The 20506-nt window shown below is 37.9% G+C and overlaps 7 protein-coding genes and 1 pseudogene across 12 annotated transcripts in view; 4 read left to right on the forward strand and 4 right to left on the reverse strand.

Annotated features, from left to right (window-relative positions):
- Nucleotides 1-3363, reverse strand: part of LOC104748286 (putative cyclic nucleotide-gated ion channel 19) — a 3738-nt gene extending 375 nt beyond the window's left edge. Inside the window, exons 1-12 of the mRNA XM_019236693.1 lie at nt 3203-3363; nt 2907-3035; nt 2559-2735; nt 2380-2478; nt 2152-2289; nt 1808-2056; nt 1454-1702; nt 1214-1359; nt 1043-1120; nt 823-952; nt 376-622; nt 3-275 (exon numbers count right to left, since the gene is read on the reverse strand). Coding sequence (XP_019092238.1) covers nt 3-275; nt 376-622; nt 823-952; nt 1043-1120; nt 1214-1359; nt 1454-1702; nt 1808-2056; nt 2152-2289; nt 2380-2478; nt 2559-2669 — 1720 coding nt within the window. The 5' untranslated portion in view covers nt 2670-2735; nt 2907-3035; nt 3203-3363. The remainder of the gene's footprint in view (nt 1-2; nt 276-375; nt 623-822; nt 953-1042; nt 1121-1213; nt 1360-1453; nt 1703-1807; nt 2057-2151; nt 2290-2379; nt 2479-2558; nt 2736-2906; nt 3036-3202) is intronic.
- On the forward strand, nt 3461-5513 carry LOC104746146 (annotated as a pseudogene).
- On the forward strand, nt 5577-6102 carry LOC104746148 (mavicyanin-like). Its single transcript, XM_010467555.2, has 2 exons — nt 5577-5779; nt 5886-6102. Exons 1-2 carry the CDS (start codon nt 5596-5598, stop codon nt 6089-6091), a joined length of 390 nt encoding a protein of 129 aa, XP_010465857.1. The 5' UTR covers nt 5577-5595; the 3' UTR covers nt 6092-6102.
- LOC104746147 lies at nt 6333-7509 on the reverse strand. Its single transcript, XM_019236879.1, has 5 exons — nt 7102-7509; nt 6970-7019; nt 6800-6887; nt 6601-6717; nt 6333-6424 (listed from the first exon to the last, which is right to left on the reverse strand). Exons 1-5 carry the CDS (start codon nt 7507-7509, stop codon nt 6374-6376), a joined length of 714 nt encoding a protein of 237 aa, XP_019092424.1. The 3' UTR covers nt 6333-6373.
- On the reverse strand, nt 7772-8803 carry LOC104746149. Of its 2 annotated transcripts, none has more exons than XM_010467556.2 (4): nt 8603-8803; nt 8406-8505; nt 8256-8310; nt 7772-8157 (listed from the first exon to the last, which is right to left on the reverse strand). In XM_010467556.2, exons 1-4 carry the CDS (start codon nt 8735-8737, stop codon nt 8037-8039), a joined length of 411 nt encoding a protein of 136 aa, XP_010465858.1. In that variant the 5' UTR covers nt 8738-8803; the 3' UTR covers nt 7772-8036. The 2 variants fall into 2 exon arrangements, with proteins under 2 accessions (XP_010465858.1, XP_010465859.1); XM_010467557.2 differs by having other exon boundaries at nt 8406-8502; nt 8603-8802.
- LOC104746150 (F-box protein At3g17710-like) lies at nt 12317-13674 on the forward strand. Its single transcript, XM_010467558.1, has one exon. It carries the CDS (start codon nt 12397-12399, stop codon nt 13504-13506), a length of 1110 nt encoding a protein of 369 aa, XP_010465860.1. The 5' UTR covers nt 12317-12396; the 3' UTR covers nt 13507-13674.
- Nucleotides 13739-19346, forward strand: LOC104746152 (serine/threonine-protein kinase 11-interacting protein-like). 5 transcript variants are annotated; one of them, XM_010467562.2, is made up of 12 exons: nt 14037-14365; nt 14463-14569; nt 14675-14932; nt 15139-15381; nt 15490-15639; nt 15914-17082; nt 17429-17505; nt 17605-17686; nt 17764-17889; nt 17974-18080; nt 18604-18761; nt 18846-19346. In XM_010467562.2, exons 2-12 carry the CDS (start codon nt 14510-14512, stop codon nt 19053-19055), a joined length of 2640 nt encoding a protein of 879 aa, XP_010465864.1. In that variant the 5' UTR covers nt 14037-14365; nt 14463-14509; the 3' UTR covers nt 19056-19346. The 5 variants fall into 5 exon arrangements, with proteins under 5 accessions (XP_010465866.1, XP_010465863.1, XP_010465864.1 ...); XM_010467563.2 differs by having other exon boundaries at nt 14273-14365; nt 14463-14563; XM_019237227.1 differs by having other exon boundaries at nt 14295-14365; nt 14470-14569.
- On the reverse strand, nt 19181-20427 carry LOC104746151. The gene is made up of 5 exons (XM_010467559.2): nt 20227-20427; nt 19965-20113; nt 19751-19840; nt 19520-19678; nt 19181-19436 (listed from the first exon to the last, which is right to left on the reverse strand). Exons 1-5 carry the CDS (start codon nt 20324-20326, stop codon nt 19356-19358), a joined length of 579 nt encoding a protein of 192 aa, XP_010465861.1. The 5' UTR covers nt 20327-20427; the 3' UTR covers nt 19181-19355.

The raw sequence follows: 20506 nt of genomic DNA on the forward strand, positions 1-20506 counted from the left end.
ACGGTTGTAACTGGACTGAGCAGTGTATAATCTCTGGAGCTGTCTCTTTCGGTATCTCCAAGCCACTTGAATCTGCATAGCTGCTCGTAACCTCCAATAAGGAGACTCGTACCTTATGGCTCCTTGTACTCGATTGCTTCTTAAGAATCTTGGAAACAAGCTCGTTACATCTTCAAGATCAGCTACACTCAGCGAAAACGCCTCCACGTTTGTCACACACCTAACGTTTCTGTTGCTGACCAATCCCTTTGGTGGCATCGTTATCCTCGTCCCATCTGCAAGTTCAGTTCGAAGCTTTTCCTCAATCAAGTGTCTTCTAACAAGATTTGTGTTTCAAGTTAAAGTTATGAACACAGAGTCAAATCTTATTAGTACCGGGGTTTATAGAAGAGCGTTCAAGGCACCAAGTTAGAAGTTCTTCACCACAAACGTCGCCTTCTGATAAAGGAAGAACAGAACCGTCTTCCCCAATGCTCTCCATCTCACCTCTCACGATGAATACCATTTTTTCAACTAGACCTTTGTTGTGCAACACCCTGCTACCCCATATGTAAGTCCTCTGTTTCAGCCTCTCACGGATGGAATCTAAGATTGTTTCATCCATCAAGGAAAATATCCTCACCTGCAAACAAATTAACATTTCAAAGTCTTATAATTGAGTTTCAGTAGTGGTCAATCTATGCCTATTATCTATAAACAGTTAGATTCAGAACTAGAATCTGTAAAACTATAGAGTCTTATTATTAAGTACACAAAAAGAATACTGACTGATGGATACTAATTATTAATGCTTTAATGTGGCTGTTACTTATTGAAGTTTACCTTCTTGAGAAATTTGAAGAGGTGTCGTCTTATATCTCTTTGGAGATCATCAGGCATATTCTCAAAGAGCAACTCTTCGTTAACTCCTCTAGTCGCAGCCCAATTGTACCGCTCAGCCTCACGCACTCTCCTGAAAACGTTGAACAATTTATTAAGTTGGATTAGTTTTTTAAGGACACATTACATAGGCTACGAAAGTCAACTGCCACAGTGCACAAACTTTCTTAAATCTTCTGGCAACAGTCTGTGGCTCATCCACTGCTCCACATCACGCCGTCTCAGCATCATCTCCATCCTCCTGAAACAGGACATGAACAAGTCATCATAAGACATACACTAGGTGATTTAGCCAAGAATAATATTGAAATACTAATTCATGAAATGTGATTACCTTCGATCGAGAGATTGAAGGAAGTTGTGCATATTACCAATAAGCCGCGCAAAAAGCAAAAGCCCTAGTCCAATTATACCCATTGTAAAGAAAACTTCTCCCACTGAGTAACTTGGGGTCAAGTTTCCACAAAGTGTGCTTATTTGCTTTCAATATTGGAAAAAAAAATTGAGATTAGTTAAAGAGTGATTCAAAGACTAATAGACGTTGCAACAGAAACCAAACCTGAAATGAACTTACTTGGAATCCCCAAAACAGGGAATAACTGTATCTAGTGAAGAAGCTATGTTGGGTGGTAAGATTCACCGCCTTCAAAAAGATTCCATACGTAATACCATCCTCTTGAAAACAGGCATTGACACTAGAACTGTTTCTCCAGAGAGCTTGTTCTGACTCCGATGCAAAACTTCTACTATTATCACAATCGATAAGAAATCCACGTACATCCTCAGATATATCCGAAGCATTCAGCAAGCATGCCTTAACCCTCTGAAAAAGAGCAAAACACCAAGAACAAAATATTGAACTCTTCTGATAGATGTAAGGAGAGAATATATAATTACATATATTTGTGTCCTATATATTATTGTATACCTGCAGACCAGAAAAATACCAGCAAGAACCAACACCATGACCAACAAGCATGAAGGTTAGAAGATTAATAACAAAATTGGTCCAAGCTGACTCAAATATGAAGCCGGTCGGTGTTTGTCCAGCAAGAAAAGGTAAGAGTCTACATAACTTTGGAAGGTATTGAAGAAGAATCGTAGCGCCTAATATCTGTTTCTCATATTCTTCCGAAGGTATGCCCAAGTATACTGGTATTACCCATAACATTATAACCTGCAAGCAAAAGAAAGAAGAAATCTACCGTTCAAACGACAATATTAGAGTTAACATCAATCAAAAACATTTGAAGGTTAATAATACTAGAATACCTGTGGAATGGGTAACACTACGAACAGATCAAGAAAAAACTTTCCTCGGAAGTAATGGCGAGCAATTTTGCTTGGATGATCAACTAATTGGCCGGCACCAACTATTCTAGATTCAGGAGCTACATAGGCCAACCTAAACTGCAACACATATATGACCAGAGAAGCATTAAAGCCAATAAAGTTCCCTTACATATATAGGGTAAGGAGATGGGAACAAAGGAGACACACCTGAAGCAGCATGTTCATAAAGAATATAAGATCCGTTATACTTCTAATAGACGCCAATTTTATTGTCTTAGGCCAATCAATAGCTATGCAGTTGTTTTCCTGTAGTAGTACTAAACTCATGAAACTAAACGTAGACAGACACAAGAAAGAGATTGATGAGCAAGAAAAAGGGAACATACATGATGGATCGAAAAGAGGAACAAGAAGAGAGGATCTATAAAAATGGCCACTAAGCTTGAAAAGGCTAAGATTCTTGCCCAGACTTGAACGAATTTGGAATGAGGATTCATGGTTCCTGGTAAGCGTCTACGAGCAGAGGAGGCAAATCGCTTAACCCAACCTCTAGCAGTGTAGAACTAAAAAAGAAAAACAATACAAAAGGAAAGACCTTTATGTCAGCTATGTTTACTTGAGTCTCTCAAAGGTAAGTAGAAAAGGCAACAATGTACATAGTCATACCCTAGAGGCAGAAATACAATAAACTCAGTGAGAGAGAGATAGAAAGAGAGATCGATAACAAAGCTCACCTCTTGAGTTAGTGGCACCAACTTGATTGTCGAATTAAGAGCTTTTTGCAGGTCTTTGCTTTGGACTATGTGATGATTTGAGCTACCAAAACTATATCACAAGTGCTCGAAGTTCCACTAGATCGAGTTCTATCAAATGAAAGAAATAAAAACTTAAAGCTATATCATGAACCCATATACAAACATGAAAACAATCATGAACAATCATGAACCCATATACTTTAAAACAAAACCAGAAAAAATCAACTTAAACCTAGCAAAATACAAACATGAAAAGCTTAAGGATTGAAGCGAACCTGAGAGGGTCGGAGAAGAAAGAAGCTCAATTATAACATGGGTCACAAATACAGGACGAAGCTCATTCACGACGAAGCTGTTAATTTGGGGAAAAAGATCGGTTTACACATTTTGACCGGTGGAACTTCAGTTCTGCGAACCACTCATTTGCACCAAACGAGAGGAATTTGTGTGTTGTTTACTACTTTGTTAATTTTTTTCAAAAAATAATAGTATGGCCCCATATAAATTAAATACAGAGAGAAAAAAACAAAAACAAAAAAGAATAAATTGGAATGGTCTCACCAAACTTCACACTTGAGCTTTTTTGAATGCAGATACTACTAAATAAGTAAAGCGTGTGATTGTGAGTGTGAGTGAATACACAAACACAGATACGCGTTTGTGAAGAATTGAGAATATGTACGTAGCTCTCTCCACTTAGAAATTAGAATAACCCTCTCTCTTTCAGGCAGGTCATTAAGTGTTTTCTCTTCTTTATTCCTTTCTACACCACACTTTGTATTTATATCAATTTTTGTTATGTCAGACTTGTCAGTAAACCACTGAATCTCAAAATTCAACAATACTATGATTTATTAAGCGCAATAGTAAACGGGCCGTAACTACTAAGTCCAAATACGTAATCTACGTGTTAAGACATGAATGGTACAAAATCAAATGCTTGTTGCTTTGGCGGATTTTGCCTGTTAAATATGCTCTCTGCACTACTCTGATCAGTTGTGTCTCTCTCTCTCGCTACTATTTCTTGGTTTGTATCTTCTTTCCCACTCCGATCCTTTTTTAATACTAGTGTTCAGTGATCCAAAATATCCTTTTCTGTAACATTTATTATCTTCTTGAAAAATTCATCAATGTCTCTCTCTCTCTCTCTCTTTCTTGATCTTTGCATATATTCTCATTTTGCTTTATAAGATTTACACAAACCACTAACTAAAAACAAGTGTATATCTTCTTCCAGGTTTAAGAAGATGAAGAGCAAAAGATCCATGGAAGCTACTCATCCTCCTCCACAGTTGTCATCTCTCTCCGGTACATTTTCAAATCTCTTCTCTCTCCTCATTTTCTTTTTGGAGCTTTTCACATTTTCAAAACACAAAAGCTCGATACAGAAGAAAACAGTGGACCCCCCTTTTTCTCTTTCTCTTTTCAGTTTGTCTTTTCTCTATCTCTCATCACTTCTTGTCTGAAAAAATGTTGGAAACAGATCTTGAAGCTCAGATGCAAATCCTTCGTGTGTCTGCTTTTGAAGAAAACAAAGGAGATGATGATACATTTGCTCAACGAGCTGAATGGTTTTACCAGAGACGACCCCTCCTTCTCTCGCTTTGTCTTGACCTCTACAACGGCTACATTACTCTCCTGGGTCGTTCTTCTCATCCTACCAAACCGAATCTGCAGCTGCTTAAACCCACAATCTCTCGTCCTAATCACACTCTCCAAGACGACAACGAGGACGACGACTGCATTTCAGACATTGATTCCGTCAGTGAGATCAGTTTCGACAGCAACTTATCCTTTCAACAGAGTCAAGATTCTTCTGCTGTTTCAGAGAAAGTGGATGAGCTTGTTTCTCAACTCGTAACCGCAAACTTGGACAAAGAGATTGTGCAACACGAGTTACTTTACAAAGAGCAGCAGTTTCACGAAGCTTCCAAGACTATTGAGCTGTTGAAGAAGTTCATCATGTTGCTGGAGATGGAGAAGGAAGTAGCTGTTGGAAAACGCTAATCTTGGCTACAAGCTCACTTCTCTCTTGGAGGAGAACAGAGAGCTTGCCACAGAGGCGTTGTTCATGAAGAACGAAGCTGTTGGGCTCGCTCGGTGTGTGCTTAAGATGAGAGATGATCATTTTCACAAGGTCTGCCTTCTCCAGAACCGCATCTACTCGCTTCAGGCATCGAGGGACTCGGAGCCCGCCTATGATAAGGTTTTAATCGGGATGCTTTGGCCTGGATAAGTATAAGACCAAGAAGAAGAAGGAGAACAAAGCCGAAGAGAAAGCTGGATTCAAGTGGTTGAAGAAGCTCAACAACATTAACCTGTTTACAAAGCCATCAGCTGCTGCTCCATCATGTTGCACCTTCAACTTGCCTAATTAGCTTAATCCTTTGGTGTATTAGTATACTATGAAAAATGCATACACGACTCTGTGTGTATGCTCTATCGCTTTATTATGTGTAATGCTTTTCAGTGCATCGCCCCGATGCACAGTTTGTTGTAGCCCGCAAACAATGTGTGACTCCTTGATCCACATATGTATGGTTTTCATGACTCACTTATCTGGTTAAACACAACAATGTCATGACCTTCCCACTCACTAATGCTTAATGCTATATAAACATACTGTATTTCTGAAAGAACTGAGAAAGCAATAGGTTAGGAGATAGCAATGTTTCATATAAGAAGCCGAGTCTCCGGCACGATTATACTCTATGCCATTTTCTCTATATCTTCTCTCATGCTAATATCTGAAGGAACAGAACATATAGTTGGCGACAGCAGTGGCTGGGAGCTCTTTACAAACTATACCAACTGGACACAAGGAAGAGAGTTTCATGTAGGCGATGTCTTAGGTAATTGTTCCAACTCCTGGATTTCTAAATTCAGCAAAATCAAAGTTGAATCCCATCTCACTTGTTCAGCTTTCACCTTGCTAAATCTCTCTATCTTCTTCAACAGTATTCAACTACAAAAGTGACCAGCATAATGTTATGCAAGTTAACTCTACAGCATACACGGATTGTAGAACAGACAACTACACATCTCTCTTCACCAAAGGCAACGACTCAATAATCATATCAGAAGTTGGAAAGCTATGGTTCATCTGCGGAGTGGATGATCACTGTGTAAATGGCCAGAAGCTAACCATTAACGTAGCTCCTTGAGTACCGTAATTGGTGTTTGGGTAGTATTTAGTACCAAAATAATGTCATCAACTTTGATAATATTATCTGAATAATATTATATATACAGCGTAATGTCATTACATTTGATACACTAATAAACTATATGCATGCCTTGCCACTCTGGAAAACCCAACCTTCTACCCACAAAAAGAGACATTTATTGTAAGGGTCTAGTAGAGAAAAAGAATTACCTTTTTTATGACAAACACGTAGACATCTATCAGTATGCATCCAGATACAGCTCTCAATGTCTGAATACTTCTATGTCACATCTACTTCAACAACTCTGTTCTGAAGGTTTGGAATCCGGGCCTGTAATGATAGTTAAAACACAAACAATTTTTGTAAAATGTCTCGAACAGAGCATTCACCCTGCCACAGGCATATAAGCTTATCTTCCACTGGGCATATAAGCTTATCTTCCACTGGGAAGATACCTCAATGCTTAAGTGCTAAAAAAAGGAAGCAAGACATGTAACAAAACAAACCTTGAATGGTTTAGATCTGCGAAGAGAAGGATCTATCTCTAGACATTTCAAGTACAACTTCTCTGCGAGATCATATTGACCTTCTGCTACGTAGACATCACCTTGGCAAATGTAGAGCTGGTAAATAAAGTCATAAAATAAGAATTCAAACATGGAATCCACAAAATCAAAATAGTATTATCCCAGAGCCAGAGTATACCTCAGAATAGTTGGGAGCTAAGGCCAGAGCTCGGCTTATATCTTCAAGAGCCCCAGAGTAATCAAGCATTCCCAATTTTGCTACTGCTCTGCAATCACCAGATTCTAACAATCTAACAACCTCTGAAGAAACAGTAACCAAGAGATGAAATTTTTGGTCCTTTATGTTACCTGTGTTTGAAGATTCTATGCAAGCCACCGTAGGGTTTCAACTCTAAAGCCTGCAACCATACACATCTATGGTCAAGCAAGCTCCACAAAAATGAAGAAGAAACAGCGACAAATATGTAAAATTCTACAGACCTGAGTAAGAAGTGCTTCGGCTTCCGAGAAGTTCCCCGCATCGATTTGAGAGAGAGCATTGTTGGTAAGCGCTAAAGCGGTGAGAGCGTCTGCGACGGCGGAGGACGAAGAAGCTTCACGACCGCCGTCACCACAGAGGCTGAACAAGATTTCAGCAGCACGAGAAGACGTGGCGCAGTGACGGAGGATGAGACCTTGAGGGAGAGCAACGAGGTTTGGACCGGCACCGCATCGGCCGAGGCAACCGGAGGGAGTGACTCGGAGTTCGGGAGGTGCGAGAGCTGTTAAAGTCTCGAGAATTTGGAAGGAGCCTTGTCTCCGGCAGGTACGATTCGTGCAAACGCGAATCTCTTTCACTTGTTCTCCTGAGCTCCGGCAACTTAACGCCGGCAAAGCAACGGAAGCCATAACGATAAGACTATGAAAATAAGAAATAAATTAAATAAATAATGGTTTTAACCGGTTTGACTAAACCGGAATTGAATTCACAATTGTTCACAGAAACTCAAATTTAGCCAATTGAGCTTCGTTTTCCCAAACAGTCAAACATGATTTTGAGTTTGTTCCCACTCAAAGACGAAGATAAACATCACAAGAAATTGATTCTTGATCAAATTAGTCAGTTCAAAACTAAAACTGACTCATTAAGTATGAAGCTTTTCAACCAATGGGTTATTCAACAACACATATATTGAAATATAGTACTAGGATATAGACAGGCTAGTATACTACATTACTACTAGCCTAAAGGACTTGTAGACTTAAAAGACACAAGACGTGGCGATTTCTATTGACTTGAAACATGATGACCATGAAGATTACAAACAAACCCAACAAGTCAGGAGCAACCATTTACATTAACTAAAGGTCATAAGGCTATTGAACATCTACAATAACTGGAAAGGACACAATCATTAAAAGGTTTAAGCAAATCATTATTGTGGATCGACATCATCGTCTTGGTTTAAGAAGCGGAATCCCATAATGTATCTGTACTCTCCAGTGCCAAGACAGCGAGAACAGTCACTTAATCCACTCCCTCCACAGCTCCTACACCTGTGACCAAAACTCTAAACTTCTTGATTTCTTGAATCAAATATATCAGAGAGATACAAAGCCACAAGAACATCTTTTGTCTTCAAAATATGTGTTACCATTTGGGCCATTCTCCTCTTGGAAGCATTTCCACATCCACACAATTCGTCCTCCCTTTAATCATATTATTATCACACAAAAAGCAAGAATTCAAGTTTCTGAGACAATTTTAAAAGTTAAGAAACAGAGAGACAAGTTCTGTTCATTACCTTTCCCACAACAGTTGAAACAATCAACTCTTCCAGTTCCATGGCAGATTACACATCGGTCTTTCTCCCTTCTCTTCACACACGTCTTTGCTCCGGACTGCTAAACATCGAATATCCCCTTAGCACTCAGCTCTTTCTAATTTCAGATATCAAAAGTCTAGAGAAATATAGAAATTGAGGTTTTTTTGGTTTCACACCTGAGTTCTGACTCTCCATGAAGGTTTGGTGAGATAGAGCTTAGTTTCGCTCTGCGTGGGTTTAGAATTCGGAACGCCTTCCTCTGGCCGGACAGCCATCGCCGCCGTGGGAGGTAGACACACGTTCGCCGCCATCTCCGTCACTCTTTCAGTCTACTACTACGCCACAATTGCTCTGTTCCTTCTTCCTCATTCCAGTTTGTGATCCTCTCTCTCGGGCCTAAAGGCCCATCTCTATATTAAGCCTTTTTCATCTGGCTAACTCTGTTTCTTCTCACTAATCCCGTTGCCAAATATACCAAACCGGATCGATTTTTAAAGTTCGGTTCAATTTTATTCGATTCTATTATTAAACCAAACTAACTAAACCAAACAGAGTTCAAACCAAATGAGAAACAATGAGTCAGTGACTCAAAGCTTTGACTATTGAAATCATTACTGTTGTTATGGAGTATGGACCAATCCAATTGATGTTTACTTCTCCATCAATTCAAAATAATAATACACATTTGTGAGTTGGTATTGCTTTCTTTTTGTCAAATATATACTCAAGATGTTCCCTCTTCCATTGTATTTAGAAAAATGCTTTAGTTACAAGCAACCAATTTTGGATTATAAATGAATAAAAATAGAAAACAGAACCAACTTTCATTGTCATCCCAATCTTTGCCAACCTGTTGACTATAATTAAAAAGCCCACATGATGATTAGTTTCCAAAAACTTCATCTCATTCTCTTCTTGTTTCACATTAGAGATTAAGAATCAAAACCTCAAAAAAATCACAGAAGGTAAAAAAGAGAAGCCTGAAATCTTGGCCTTACAGACGAAAGTAGCCCAGCTTGATGGTGGTGCTATGGTGGTTCTTCTATTCTGATTCAATTCGTTGGAGAAAATCTCATTCTTTTGATTTGGTTTCTTAACTTCCAGCCCCACTGGTAGAGGTAGAGCATATACATTCTCCTTCATATCTACCGAACCCTGCGTTACATAATGGTTTATGAAAAATGACTCAAGATCCTTCTAAAAATAGGTTTATTGATTCTTGCCGTAGATCCTAGTCCTAATAGGAATCCTCACATATCTAGATAACTCCTAGACATTTGATCCTTATCTCTTTAACACCACAAACATAATAGAACTAGGACTAGTTACCACTTTAAGCTTTCTTCAAGCTTACTCCAACAATAATTTAGGCCTAACCTAGATGCACCATTAAATCTTTGTAATGGGCTTTAATATATTTAGAGGTCTACATGATTAGCATAAATTCGTTTTAGCTCTTTTATACGGTTCGAGGCTGAGCTACTTAAGATGTTCCGCATTATTGTATGCATCTTGCATCATATAATATAATCGAGAAATCAAGATAATATTGTGACAAACTAAACAATGATTAAACGATTACAAAATGTAAGCGTACATGTTCATACCAAAAAAAAAAAAAAATGTAAGCGTACATGATACATTTTAAGGTGTATTCTTTTTAACAAAATTTATATTAAAAATTTGTTTTAATACCTATAAATTATTTTTCTGCCACTGCCAGTGTACCAGTTCTTGTATTATTGAGAGGCAAGATAATGCAAGAAATTCAATTTCGCAAATAAATTCTTGCAAGATGAATAACAATCTTCAGGACTTCGGTCACCCTGCAGGCATATAAGAAGAAATTTTTATATCAAAAAGAATTTTAACATTGAAACCACAAGAAAAGATTAAAATATAAGAACATATATATAGTTATAGATTATGAAAAATCCGCCCTCCTTGTAAGATCCAACAAATTTACATTTTTTGGTATAGTTTAATAATTAATGACCGCGTTTGGCGATTTAAATTTGAACCTTTTTCTACTTTTTATATTTACTTAAATTTTGCTTATAATTTGCTGAAATATATATATATTTTGCTTATAGTTTGCTTAAATTTTACCAATGATACCCATGGTAAAGAACACCTCCCCTAGAAAGTAGCTTGGGACTTGGTTACCAGCAAGAGCGCTGATTTGCTTTGAGAATTATAAACAAAAAAATGACATTAATGAAGAGTTCCAAATATGCCAATCAATGCAAAGTAGTTGAGTATTTGTTTTTAGCTTCCTACTAAACAACTGAAAGAAAAAGAAAACAAAAAAAAAACACAGTTACCTGAAACCCCCAGAAGAGAGAGTAACTATATCTTGTGAAGAGACTAGAATGATTGGTAAGAATGACTGCTTTCAAATAGATTCCATAAGGAAAACCATCTTCTTGGAAACAAGCACTGGCACTCTCATTATTTCTCCAGGTAGCTCGTGCTAGTACATCGCTGCTATTTCCATTACCACAGTCTATAAGATCTCGACATCCACGGTCAAGACTACCGCAAGCATTTCGAAGGCCTTATGATCAGGAGATTTATCATGCATTGAATATATGTTGCTTCTGTTGTTTATGGTTCTCTGTTGCCTTATGGTCATGAGATTTATCTATGTAGTAGTACTTTTATAATTTTTGCATTTTGAAATTGGAAATTATGAGATTATCATGTTAAGTTTGTTTAGTGAACTTATGTTATTCTAAAATAATTTGATTATTTCTAATCTCTATTATACTTTTATTCATATATCATTAATGTTAAATATACAAGTTATACAAGCTTTAGTTTTTTTTTTCTAAAAGAAAAAAAAAAAAGCAAAAAAAAAAGCAAAAAAAAAAAGCAAAAAAAAAAGCAAAAAAAAAAGCAAAAAAAAATCCATCTAAACGGACCAAATAAATGGGCAGAGTCTAAACGGGTACAGGATCTAAATGAGTAGAGTATAAACGGGTCCTAAACGGACATGATTTAAATGGGTAGAATAGTCATATTTTAACATTACTACTTGCATCTATATGGTGAGGGGAGAAGATATGTTGAAAAAGATTCCGATAAATTCTGAAATTGTTTGGTTTTCTCACTGTCTCTATCTTCCAAGTTTGATCGCGGTTCCTTTGGTATCACATCAAGTTTAAATTTCTGGCTTTTTTCTTAATTAGTTACAAATCTGAATTCCATAAAAATTGTATGAACTATTTAACTCATACTTAAAAGTTAAAACCTTTATAAAATAGAGCAAACTTCATCCATTCTATATAATATAGATTTCTCTATTCTGCAAAAAGAAAAATTAGTTATAGATTTATAATAAAAAAAAATTAGTAGCTACGGAATTGTTTGAAAGAGAGTTATGTGAGTGGTGAAACCGTGAAATCTAATATAATAGAGTAGGATTATTGGTTTAATATTTACCATAATATGGTTTCACGGTTCCTCTTATCTTTACCATAATAATATCTTTTCAATTCCACGAGAATTTGAATCAGAAAATATTTTATTTTTTAAAATTGTTAAAAAGAAAATATTTTTGCATATGTGTTTTCAAAAATTGTTTGAATTTATAATTTTTCTTATTTAAATTAATTTGAGGAATGAGAATTGATTTTCTAATTTTTTGTACAATCCTTTTTTTTCTTTGTGGGATAAATTCTCTAATATTTATATATATCAGATTAATCTGTAGCTTATAAAAACAGGTTTACTCAAAAAAAAAAAGAAGTTAAGTTTATTTAAAAAAAAAACAGTTTAACCAAAAGAAAACTTTATCTTTGTCCACAATATATATATATATAGATAGATTTTATTTTATTTGAACTTCCTCGTCTATTTGGGACAAAATTCTCCAATATATATACTATTAATCAGAGCATTAAGCAACTAAAATTATTTTAAAAAACAGTTTGACCAAGAAAAAAGGAATTGTAAAACAGAACACCGAATGGCGTCAGTAAAGTTACCTTGGGATATGGAGGAAGAGATAATGTCTCGGCTTCCAGCTCAATCTCTTGTTCGGTTCAGGACAGTATGTAAACACTGGAACGGTCTTTTCAACGACAAGAAATTCGCCAGCAAGCACTTGTCTCGTTCCCGTCCCCAAATCATCTTGCTGACCGAATCGAAGAAGATGTACTCGATAGACGTAGAACTTAGCGGCGGAACGATAGAGCTGCGTGAGCTACCTTATGATTTTCCTTGCCAGCCAATGGAGTTGAGATATACCACCATCACGGCTTGTGATGGTTTATTGTTTCGTGAATTTTGGAAGCATGGTGTTGCGGTTTGGAATCCGTGGTTGAGACAGGTTGGATGGATAGATTTCGAGGATAAAAAAGATTTCAATGTTTGCGGTGTAGGATACGACAGTAGTAGACCCGAAAAGGGTTACTACAAAATCTTGGGGTATTTTCTTTGCTTCCGTAGAGTCAGAGCCACTTTCGAGGAAGGTTACGACAGAGTTGCGATCTACGAGTGTTCTTCCCATACGTTCAAGTATATTGATGTTCCTCCTTATAAGAAGTGCCCCTCCCCGGATCATTTGTCCGTGAACGGGAATCTCTATTGGGTCTCTCGTAATCGCGAGACTCATGAGTGTTTCATCGAAACCTTTGATTTCTCCATGGAGATGTTCAAACCCTTTTGTCTCCTGCCGTGTCCGGTGGGCTATGATAACAACAATGTACTTGTCCTCTCTGCTTTCAAGGAAGATCGGCTTTCCTTGTTAAAGCAATGCTACGAAACAAGGAAGATTGAGATTTGGGAAACGAAGATTGATAGAGAGGAGGATGCCGTGTGGATTAAGTTAATGACTTTGCCAACAACTAACTTGCCTAAGCTACTCAAAATGTTTTGTGGCATTAGTTACTTCATCTTTGACAATACGCTAATCATATGTTGTTTCGACATCGAAATTGGAGCGCCTTGCATCTATATGGTGAGGGGAGAAGATATGTTGAAGAAGATTCCGATAGATTCTGAGATTGTTTGGTTTTCTCACTGTCTCTATCTTCCAAGTTTGATCTCGGTTCCTTTGGTATCTCATCAAGTTTAAATTTTCTGGCTTTTTTCTTAATTAGTTACAAATCTGAATTCCATAAAAATTGTATTAACTATTTTAACTCATACTAATTAGTAACTACGGAAATGTTTGAAAGAGAGTTATGTTAGTGGTGAAACCATGGTTTAAAATTTCGTAATTGCACAATACTATAATTTGATTATTAAAAGCATCGCATGTAAGGAAAGGCAAGGTGTAATATAATAATATTATTATTGTTTATTCCGCCAGAGGAGAGAGAATCATCCTCGCTGTTTCCTATTTGCCATCTTTTTCACTCAATCAATCAATCATCATCGTTCTTCTTCCCCATCAGAGCTTTGATCCATGGCGGTTTCTCAATTCACCGCGTCTGAGCCTCTCCCTTTATAATTCGGTTTTTTCTAACAATTCAAATCCCTAATCTCCTCCCATGGCGATCATAACAGGAGATCGATATCTAGAGAATCTCCAAAAGTTCCTTGAAGAGAGAGCTGATTCGCTTATTGACGCCACCGATGTTCTCAAACTCAACCCCGCTGGCCTTCATTATGTTCATCTCCGTCTCGAATCTCTCCGTGAACTCGAGCGTATGCTCTCCGGTGCTCCCGTTGACTATCTCCGCGCCTACGTCTCCGACATTGGCGATTTCCGTGCCCTCGAGCAGCTCCGTCGTATTCTCCGCCTCCTCCCTTCTCTCAAGGTCGTTTCTTCTCTTCCTTCACCGGCTCGTGATCCTACGCCGCTCTCTCTTCTTCCTTTTTCTAAGCTTAAGGTTTTGGAACTCCGTGGCTGTGATTTGTCTACTTCTTCTGCTAAAGGCTTGCTCGAACTCAGGCACACCTTGGAGAAGTTGATCTGCCATAATTCCACTGTGAGTTTTTTTCTCTTTTCTCCTTTGTTTAGTGCATTTCGAATATGGCATTGAGTGAGGTTATAGCTCTGTTCTGTTCTGTTCTGTGTTGCTTTAGGCTGTAGACTATAGTTGGAACTATTAGTGTATATTTGGAATCGGAAAATGAACGCTGCAAGGTTTTCATGTCATTTCTTCAGAGGTTTCAGGACACTAAAGGTTCATGTATGAGTTTGTTTTTTTTTCATGTGCTTTGCTTGTCTTTTGACTCGTTTTTGGAAGTCCCTGACTAATATATTTCCGGGTATATCCTCCACTGAATAAATGTAGGATGCGTTGCGGCATGTGTTCGCTAGTAGAATCGCCGAGATTGAGGATTCACCACTGTGGAATAAGTTGGCTTTCGTTTCTTGCGCTTGTAACCGTCTTATGCTCATGGATGAGTCATTGCAGCTTCTTCCATCTGTTGAGTCGCTTGATCTGAGTCGGAACAAGTTTGCAAAGGTGGATAATCTTCGGAGATGTTTCAAGTTGAAACACCTTGATCTCGGGTTCAATCAACTTAGAAAAATCTCTCACTTGAGTGAGGTAAGGAAATTTCAGAATTTCTCCGTGTCCATTTATAGATTTCATTCGATCTGAAGTTGCTTAACATTTGTGTTTTTTTTTTAGTTACTATCTCTTGAACCATTTAGCTAGTCTTGATAGTTCTAAAAATACTATGGCATAGTTTGAACAGACAGAAGATATAAGGAAATAGTATGACCCATATACCTATTTTTTGGACTATGCAGGTATCCTGTCACCTAGTTAAACTTGTTTTGAGGAATAATGCGCTGACTACATTACATGGGATTGAGAATTTGAAGTCACTTGAAGGCCTTGATGTTTCTTTCAACCTTATTTCCGACTTTTCAGAACTGGAGTTTCTTGGGAGTCTTTCATTCTTGACAGACCTGTGGTTGGAAGGAAATCCAATTTGTTGTGCTCGTTGGTATAGGGCACATGTCCTCAGCTACGTTGCTCGTCCAAATGATGTAAGTTTTGTTTTAGAGACTATAGAATCTTATTAAAATACAGAAATAGCACCTTTTCAGTTTCTGCTTGACTCAAAATGCTTTTTCTTATCTGTGCGGATTTTTCAGTTGAAACTAGATGGCAAACATATTGGGAATAGAGAATTTTGGAAGAGGCAGGTTGTTGTCACCCGTAGGAAAAGTCAGCCTGCCAGCTATGGGTTCTACTCGCCGGCCAGAGAGGAAGCTGATGATGAAGGTAGCTATAATAGAAAAAAGGTAATCAGCAGAAAGTTCAGTTTTACATATTTATAATCTGCTTGTGGCTGTTGTGGCCCTTTCTCCTGCGTGACACTATGAACAACATAAGAATATATCCAAACCAATTCCACAGGTGTAGTACGGTATGGCTTTCTGAAAAGCGTTTTGAACATACACATCACTCGATAGGCAGCTTCTCTATGTGCTCTTCGAGAGTTTCAGTTTCTTGGTTTGTTTTGTGGTATAAATACGTATTGAAAACTGATAATCGTCCTCTTTTTCCTTTTCACAGAAGAAAATCTATCGGCTTGCGTCTATTGATAGTGAGGAAGAAAGCACCTACGTGAATTCTGATCAAGAGTCTGCTTCATGTGACCCCGGGACTCTAAGCAAAGAGGAGAGTATCAAGTCTGATCACGAAGCTGATGTATTTGGTCTAATAAGTAAAGTTGAACAGTTGAAGAAAGAACGTTCTGTTCTTTGGCTTCGAGAGTTTAAGGAGTGGATAGATCATCCATCAGAAGATTTTGTGGATGACAGAAAAAATGAGAACAGTACTGATTCAGAGGAAAAGTATTACACGAAGAATACAAATGGACCAAAGCATCATGGTCAAACATTGAGATATGCACCAGGGACTTTACCAGGTTTCCAAATTACAGATCCAAGTCAGACGCATCAAGCATTTTTTCTCGATGGGAAGCCAGATGAAAATGGAAGCATGTCAACATCGGATGCTACTCAGGATATGACAGGATCAGTTTTACCCTCATCACCCCCTCATTATCAAAAGGATGTCTTACACCGGCGTCAGAACCTGGTGGAAGAAATCTTACAGCTATCAGCAGATTCGTATTCAGTGGCATCCTCTGATAGCACAAGCAGCTGCAGTGAAAATGAAGATTATGATTCTGAGCAATCAAATCCTGAACAGGATGCGTTGACTCTTAGTGGGAATAAAGGCACAAACTTCCTTGACTCTCAACCAGAGAAGAGTAGCATCATAAAGACTTGGAGGATAGATGATTCATTCAAAGCAAAGACCACTAAAATTCTTTCGAAACTGCATAGAAGTGAGCTTGCTTCTGGTGTTAACCAGATTTACCATTGGTTTGACAAACGGAAAAGCAAGAGGAAGCATAGAAAAAGAGATGTTTCCTTACTGGAGGAAAATAGTGTCATAAATAATGGAGAAATAACTCATAGAAGTGATGCAGATATCAGTGATTCTAGTGAAGATGAATATATTTCTGATCATTTTCAAGAAGGTTCCTTGACTACGGGTTGTAACAGTAAGAGAAGTACTAGATTTTTGGGACCTGAAAAATCCCTTGAAGTAATAGGTGGTCTAGTGGAGGAATACTTTACATCAACACAGCCAGATTCCAGCGTTGATGAGACTTGTAGGATATTCGTTACGTGTGACTGTATACTACCACAAGAATCTACCTGCAAACAACAGTAAGTTTTGTTCTCTCTATAATTGTGGTTTCAGTTCAGGTGAAAGAAAGTAATCTGAGTCACTTCTATAGTTAAAAGACTTATGATATTTTGACAGAGGCATACTGAGTAAAAAAAAGTCACTGAGGTCGCATAGATCTGCTTCTTTAGACTTGATAGGCTTTTGTGATATTCAATTTGAAAATGGAAAACTAGTCGATGGAATTGGATGGAGATGTTTTGGGTTCCTTTGCCATTCACATGTATGAATAATTTGTTCTTTAGATTTATTATAACTACAAATTAGTCATGAATTTACAAGAGTGGCAGCTCTTCTTTTCCCCCTGACAGTACTCTGTAAATGCAGGGAAGTGGTGTTGCTGCTGAGTAGCCAAGAAAAACTGTATGTGCTGCTCGTGGGTGTCTCTACTGCTGATTCACAAAGTTAGACTGCTCTTCCCTATCGTCCGCTTTTATTCTTTTCCGAATGTGTTATGCTCTGTTGATATTGACTTACTTTTCGTTGAATCCTCGTGCCTGCAGAGAGCAACTTAAGTTTATTGTGTTCGCATACGATCGATGATATACAAGACGTCTCAGTTGGTCTAGGACTTCAGGTTGTGAGGTTAGTTTTTAATGGCTCTGCTTTTAAACTTGATTATGTGCCCATGTCCCTGACCTCTAGCTTTCCTTTTGGTTTAGGCTACGCTTTAGGGAGGATGCGGAGTACATTTTCATAACAGGGAGCATTGAGAAAACAACAGTTTTACTCAATATCATAAAATTCTTGGATTCTCAGGTTACAGATTCAAAATGTTCTTTGGGAAGGTGAACCATTATCTTTTTCTTCAGCTGTTTTACTATTCTTCTTCTGTCTTCTGATTTGACATGTATTTGAAACTTAAATGGCAGTTTGGAGAATGTTCAAGTGGAATTGTTTGAGAAAGATATATGTAGGGGTTTGAAGCCAAGTATATTCCAGTATAATGTTCTCCATTTTCATAGCAGCACTCTTGGAGGTATAAGCTCTCTCTCTTTTTCATAACATTGATTGTTGAGTGAGAAATGGTTCACCTCAAATGTCCAATATACATGCCATTTGACCCTGAAACCATAAGTGAAGTAAGATCTCTAAGTGTATAACCCGATGATTTTGCCTAGATAGTCGTTCGACCAGATCAAGATCAATAGCTCATGATTTGATATGTAGTGTGTAAGCTCACACCCACAACATTAGATCTATCATTTGAGCTATAATAGATGGCATTTCTGTGAAGTCTCTGATCTACATGGACCCTGCAAATCTCAGGTTTTTGGCTAGTCAGTGCTACTCTAAAGAAATTATTTAATACTCAATGTGATGTCCTAGTCTAATAAATATGCAGATTAGACGCAGTTTATGATACTCTGGCGAATTGAGAATGATTTATTTCTCTTAATAGGGTTTTACTAGCTTACAAGTCATGTATATCGAGCTGTATTACTATTAGCACTGACCATATACTATAGTGTTAATAAATTTTCCTCTATTTAACTGAACAGAAGTGACGTGGCTTCCACGGTCGCTCTTTGTGGCGGGCGGACACCTCTTCATATGCAATGAAGACTTCAGGCAGCTGAGTTCTCTGCTGACAGATGCTTCTTCTGCTCCGTATTTCTCACTTGACTCAACCTGCTCCATCTCCGACATATTTGAGATGGTAACAATGTTTATTCTTTCCCTTTGCTCTCAATAATGTCAGTATTTCTTCAGTTGTTCATGTGCAGTCTGTCTATTTATCCAGGTTATTGAATCACGAGGAAGCCCATGCTTGTCACTGAAGATCAAGCAAAAGGATTCCACATTTCAAACCAGACAAACAAGGACAGTGAAGTCAGTAACATGGAAGCTTAAGTTACTCAGCACTGACTGTGTACTTAAATTTGTGGCTCTAGTCAATGGACTTCACCCAGATTCGACAGAATACCCGTTGCTCGTAAGGCATTTGGGTTAGAGATAAGTCTCGAATGTTTATAACATGATCTATTTGTTCATAACTTCATATTCATTTGATTCAATTTGTTCATGAGTTTTGATTCATCTTGTATAAAGCCCTTGATGGTCCTGTCACCGGTGATGTGTTCAAAATATCTTTCGATTTGTATATGTAAGTAAGTGTGTATCATTCTCATACAACAAACAGCAAGCAAGAAGGAAGATAACAGAAAAATATTTGGAAATTTTTTTACAATGAAAGCCTGTGCTGTTTTTATTTTACAAACTTTTGCAAGTGATGGAACACAAAGGAGAGAACCTAGTCAACTTTGGCCTTCTCTTCATCAACTTGTGCCATCAATGCCTCTAACTCTGCCTCGGATAAGCTCTCTAGCCGTTTCTGCACATTACCAAACCAACCAATATATGTTAATGTTGGGTAAAGTTATGTAATCAAAAAGCCTGATTAAGAAGAGTACAAACCTGCATGACTTGAGACTCGTAGTCACGAAGTTGCTGGGCATAAGTCATCTCTTTGTTACCGACTCTAAAGATGTAAGTAGAAATCCAACCCAAAGTCAAACCCAGCACCAGTATCAGCTGAACTGCATTCCCTGCTTGCAGCGGATCCACTCCCACATACTACCCCATTTCACAATAACAAATGAGTACTCGGGAGAAGGTAGATATCAAGTATATAAGATAATGAATTACCTCAAGTCCACTCTCTAGGCCGATACCAAGTGCTGTCACTCCAACTCCTATCAACAGAACATCCTTTCTCGTGTATCCAAAAGGTGTCGTCTATGGAACCAAATTATTACACAACAGAGTTTGCGTCAGGACATGAGAGACTACTACTACTACGGACTAGGGTGATGATGATGATGTAAAATTGAAATTTTGGAGAGATAGAGAGAGGAGAGACCTTGGTCTTTGTGGCAGAGTCGTCTTCAGTTTCAGTAGAGTTTGAGCTAACTCTACATCTCATTCTTTGTTTCTCTCTCTTTTCTACTAGTGATGATGACAATCCATGTCCTTCGAATCTATATAAGACTTTCTTCGCAGCTCTAAATCCTGCATCATCTCAAACAAACAGAGGAGAGTTTTTACCACCGCTTCAGCTATAAAAAAAATCACTAGTTTTGTCGAAAACGATTGTGAGAAAATTCTATCAACTGTGAAAAAACCTGTGAATTGTCGCCCAACCGGACGAAACGGTATAGCCGAAGACAGAAGAACCTCCTGATTTCTGCATAGATTCGAAACTCCGTACGGTAGAGAAGCCATATCTGTGTGTAACCCAATTAGTCCGTGGTTACATGTGAAAATCGAAACCCAGAGAGAGAGAGTAATTAAATAGCGAGACGAAGAGATTAGAGAGATGGGTGGTTGATATTTCACGCCACGCGCCCATAGTCTTTTGTTTCTTCAGTTTCAGTGTACTGTTCCCACCCACGCAAAAAAAAA

Source organism: Camelina sativa, chromosome 15, assembly GCF_000633955.1.
Source record: "Camelina sativa cultivar DH55 chromosome 15, Cs, whole genome shotgun sequence".
NCBI classification, from domain to species: domain Eukaryota; kingdom Viridiplantae; phylum Streptophyta; class Magnoliopsida; order Brassicales; family Brassicaceae; genus Camelina; species Camelina sativa.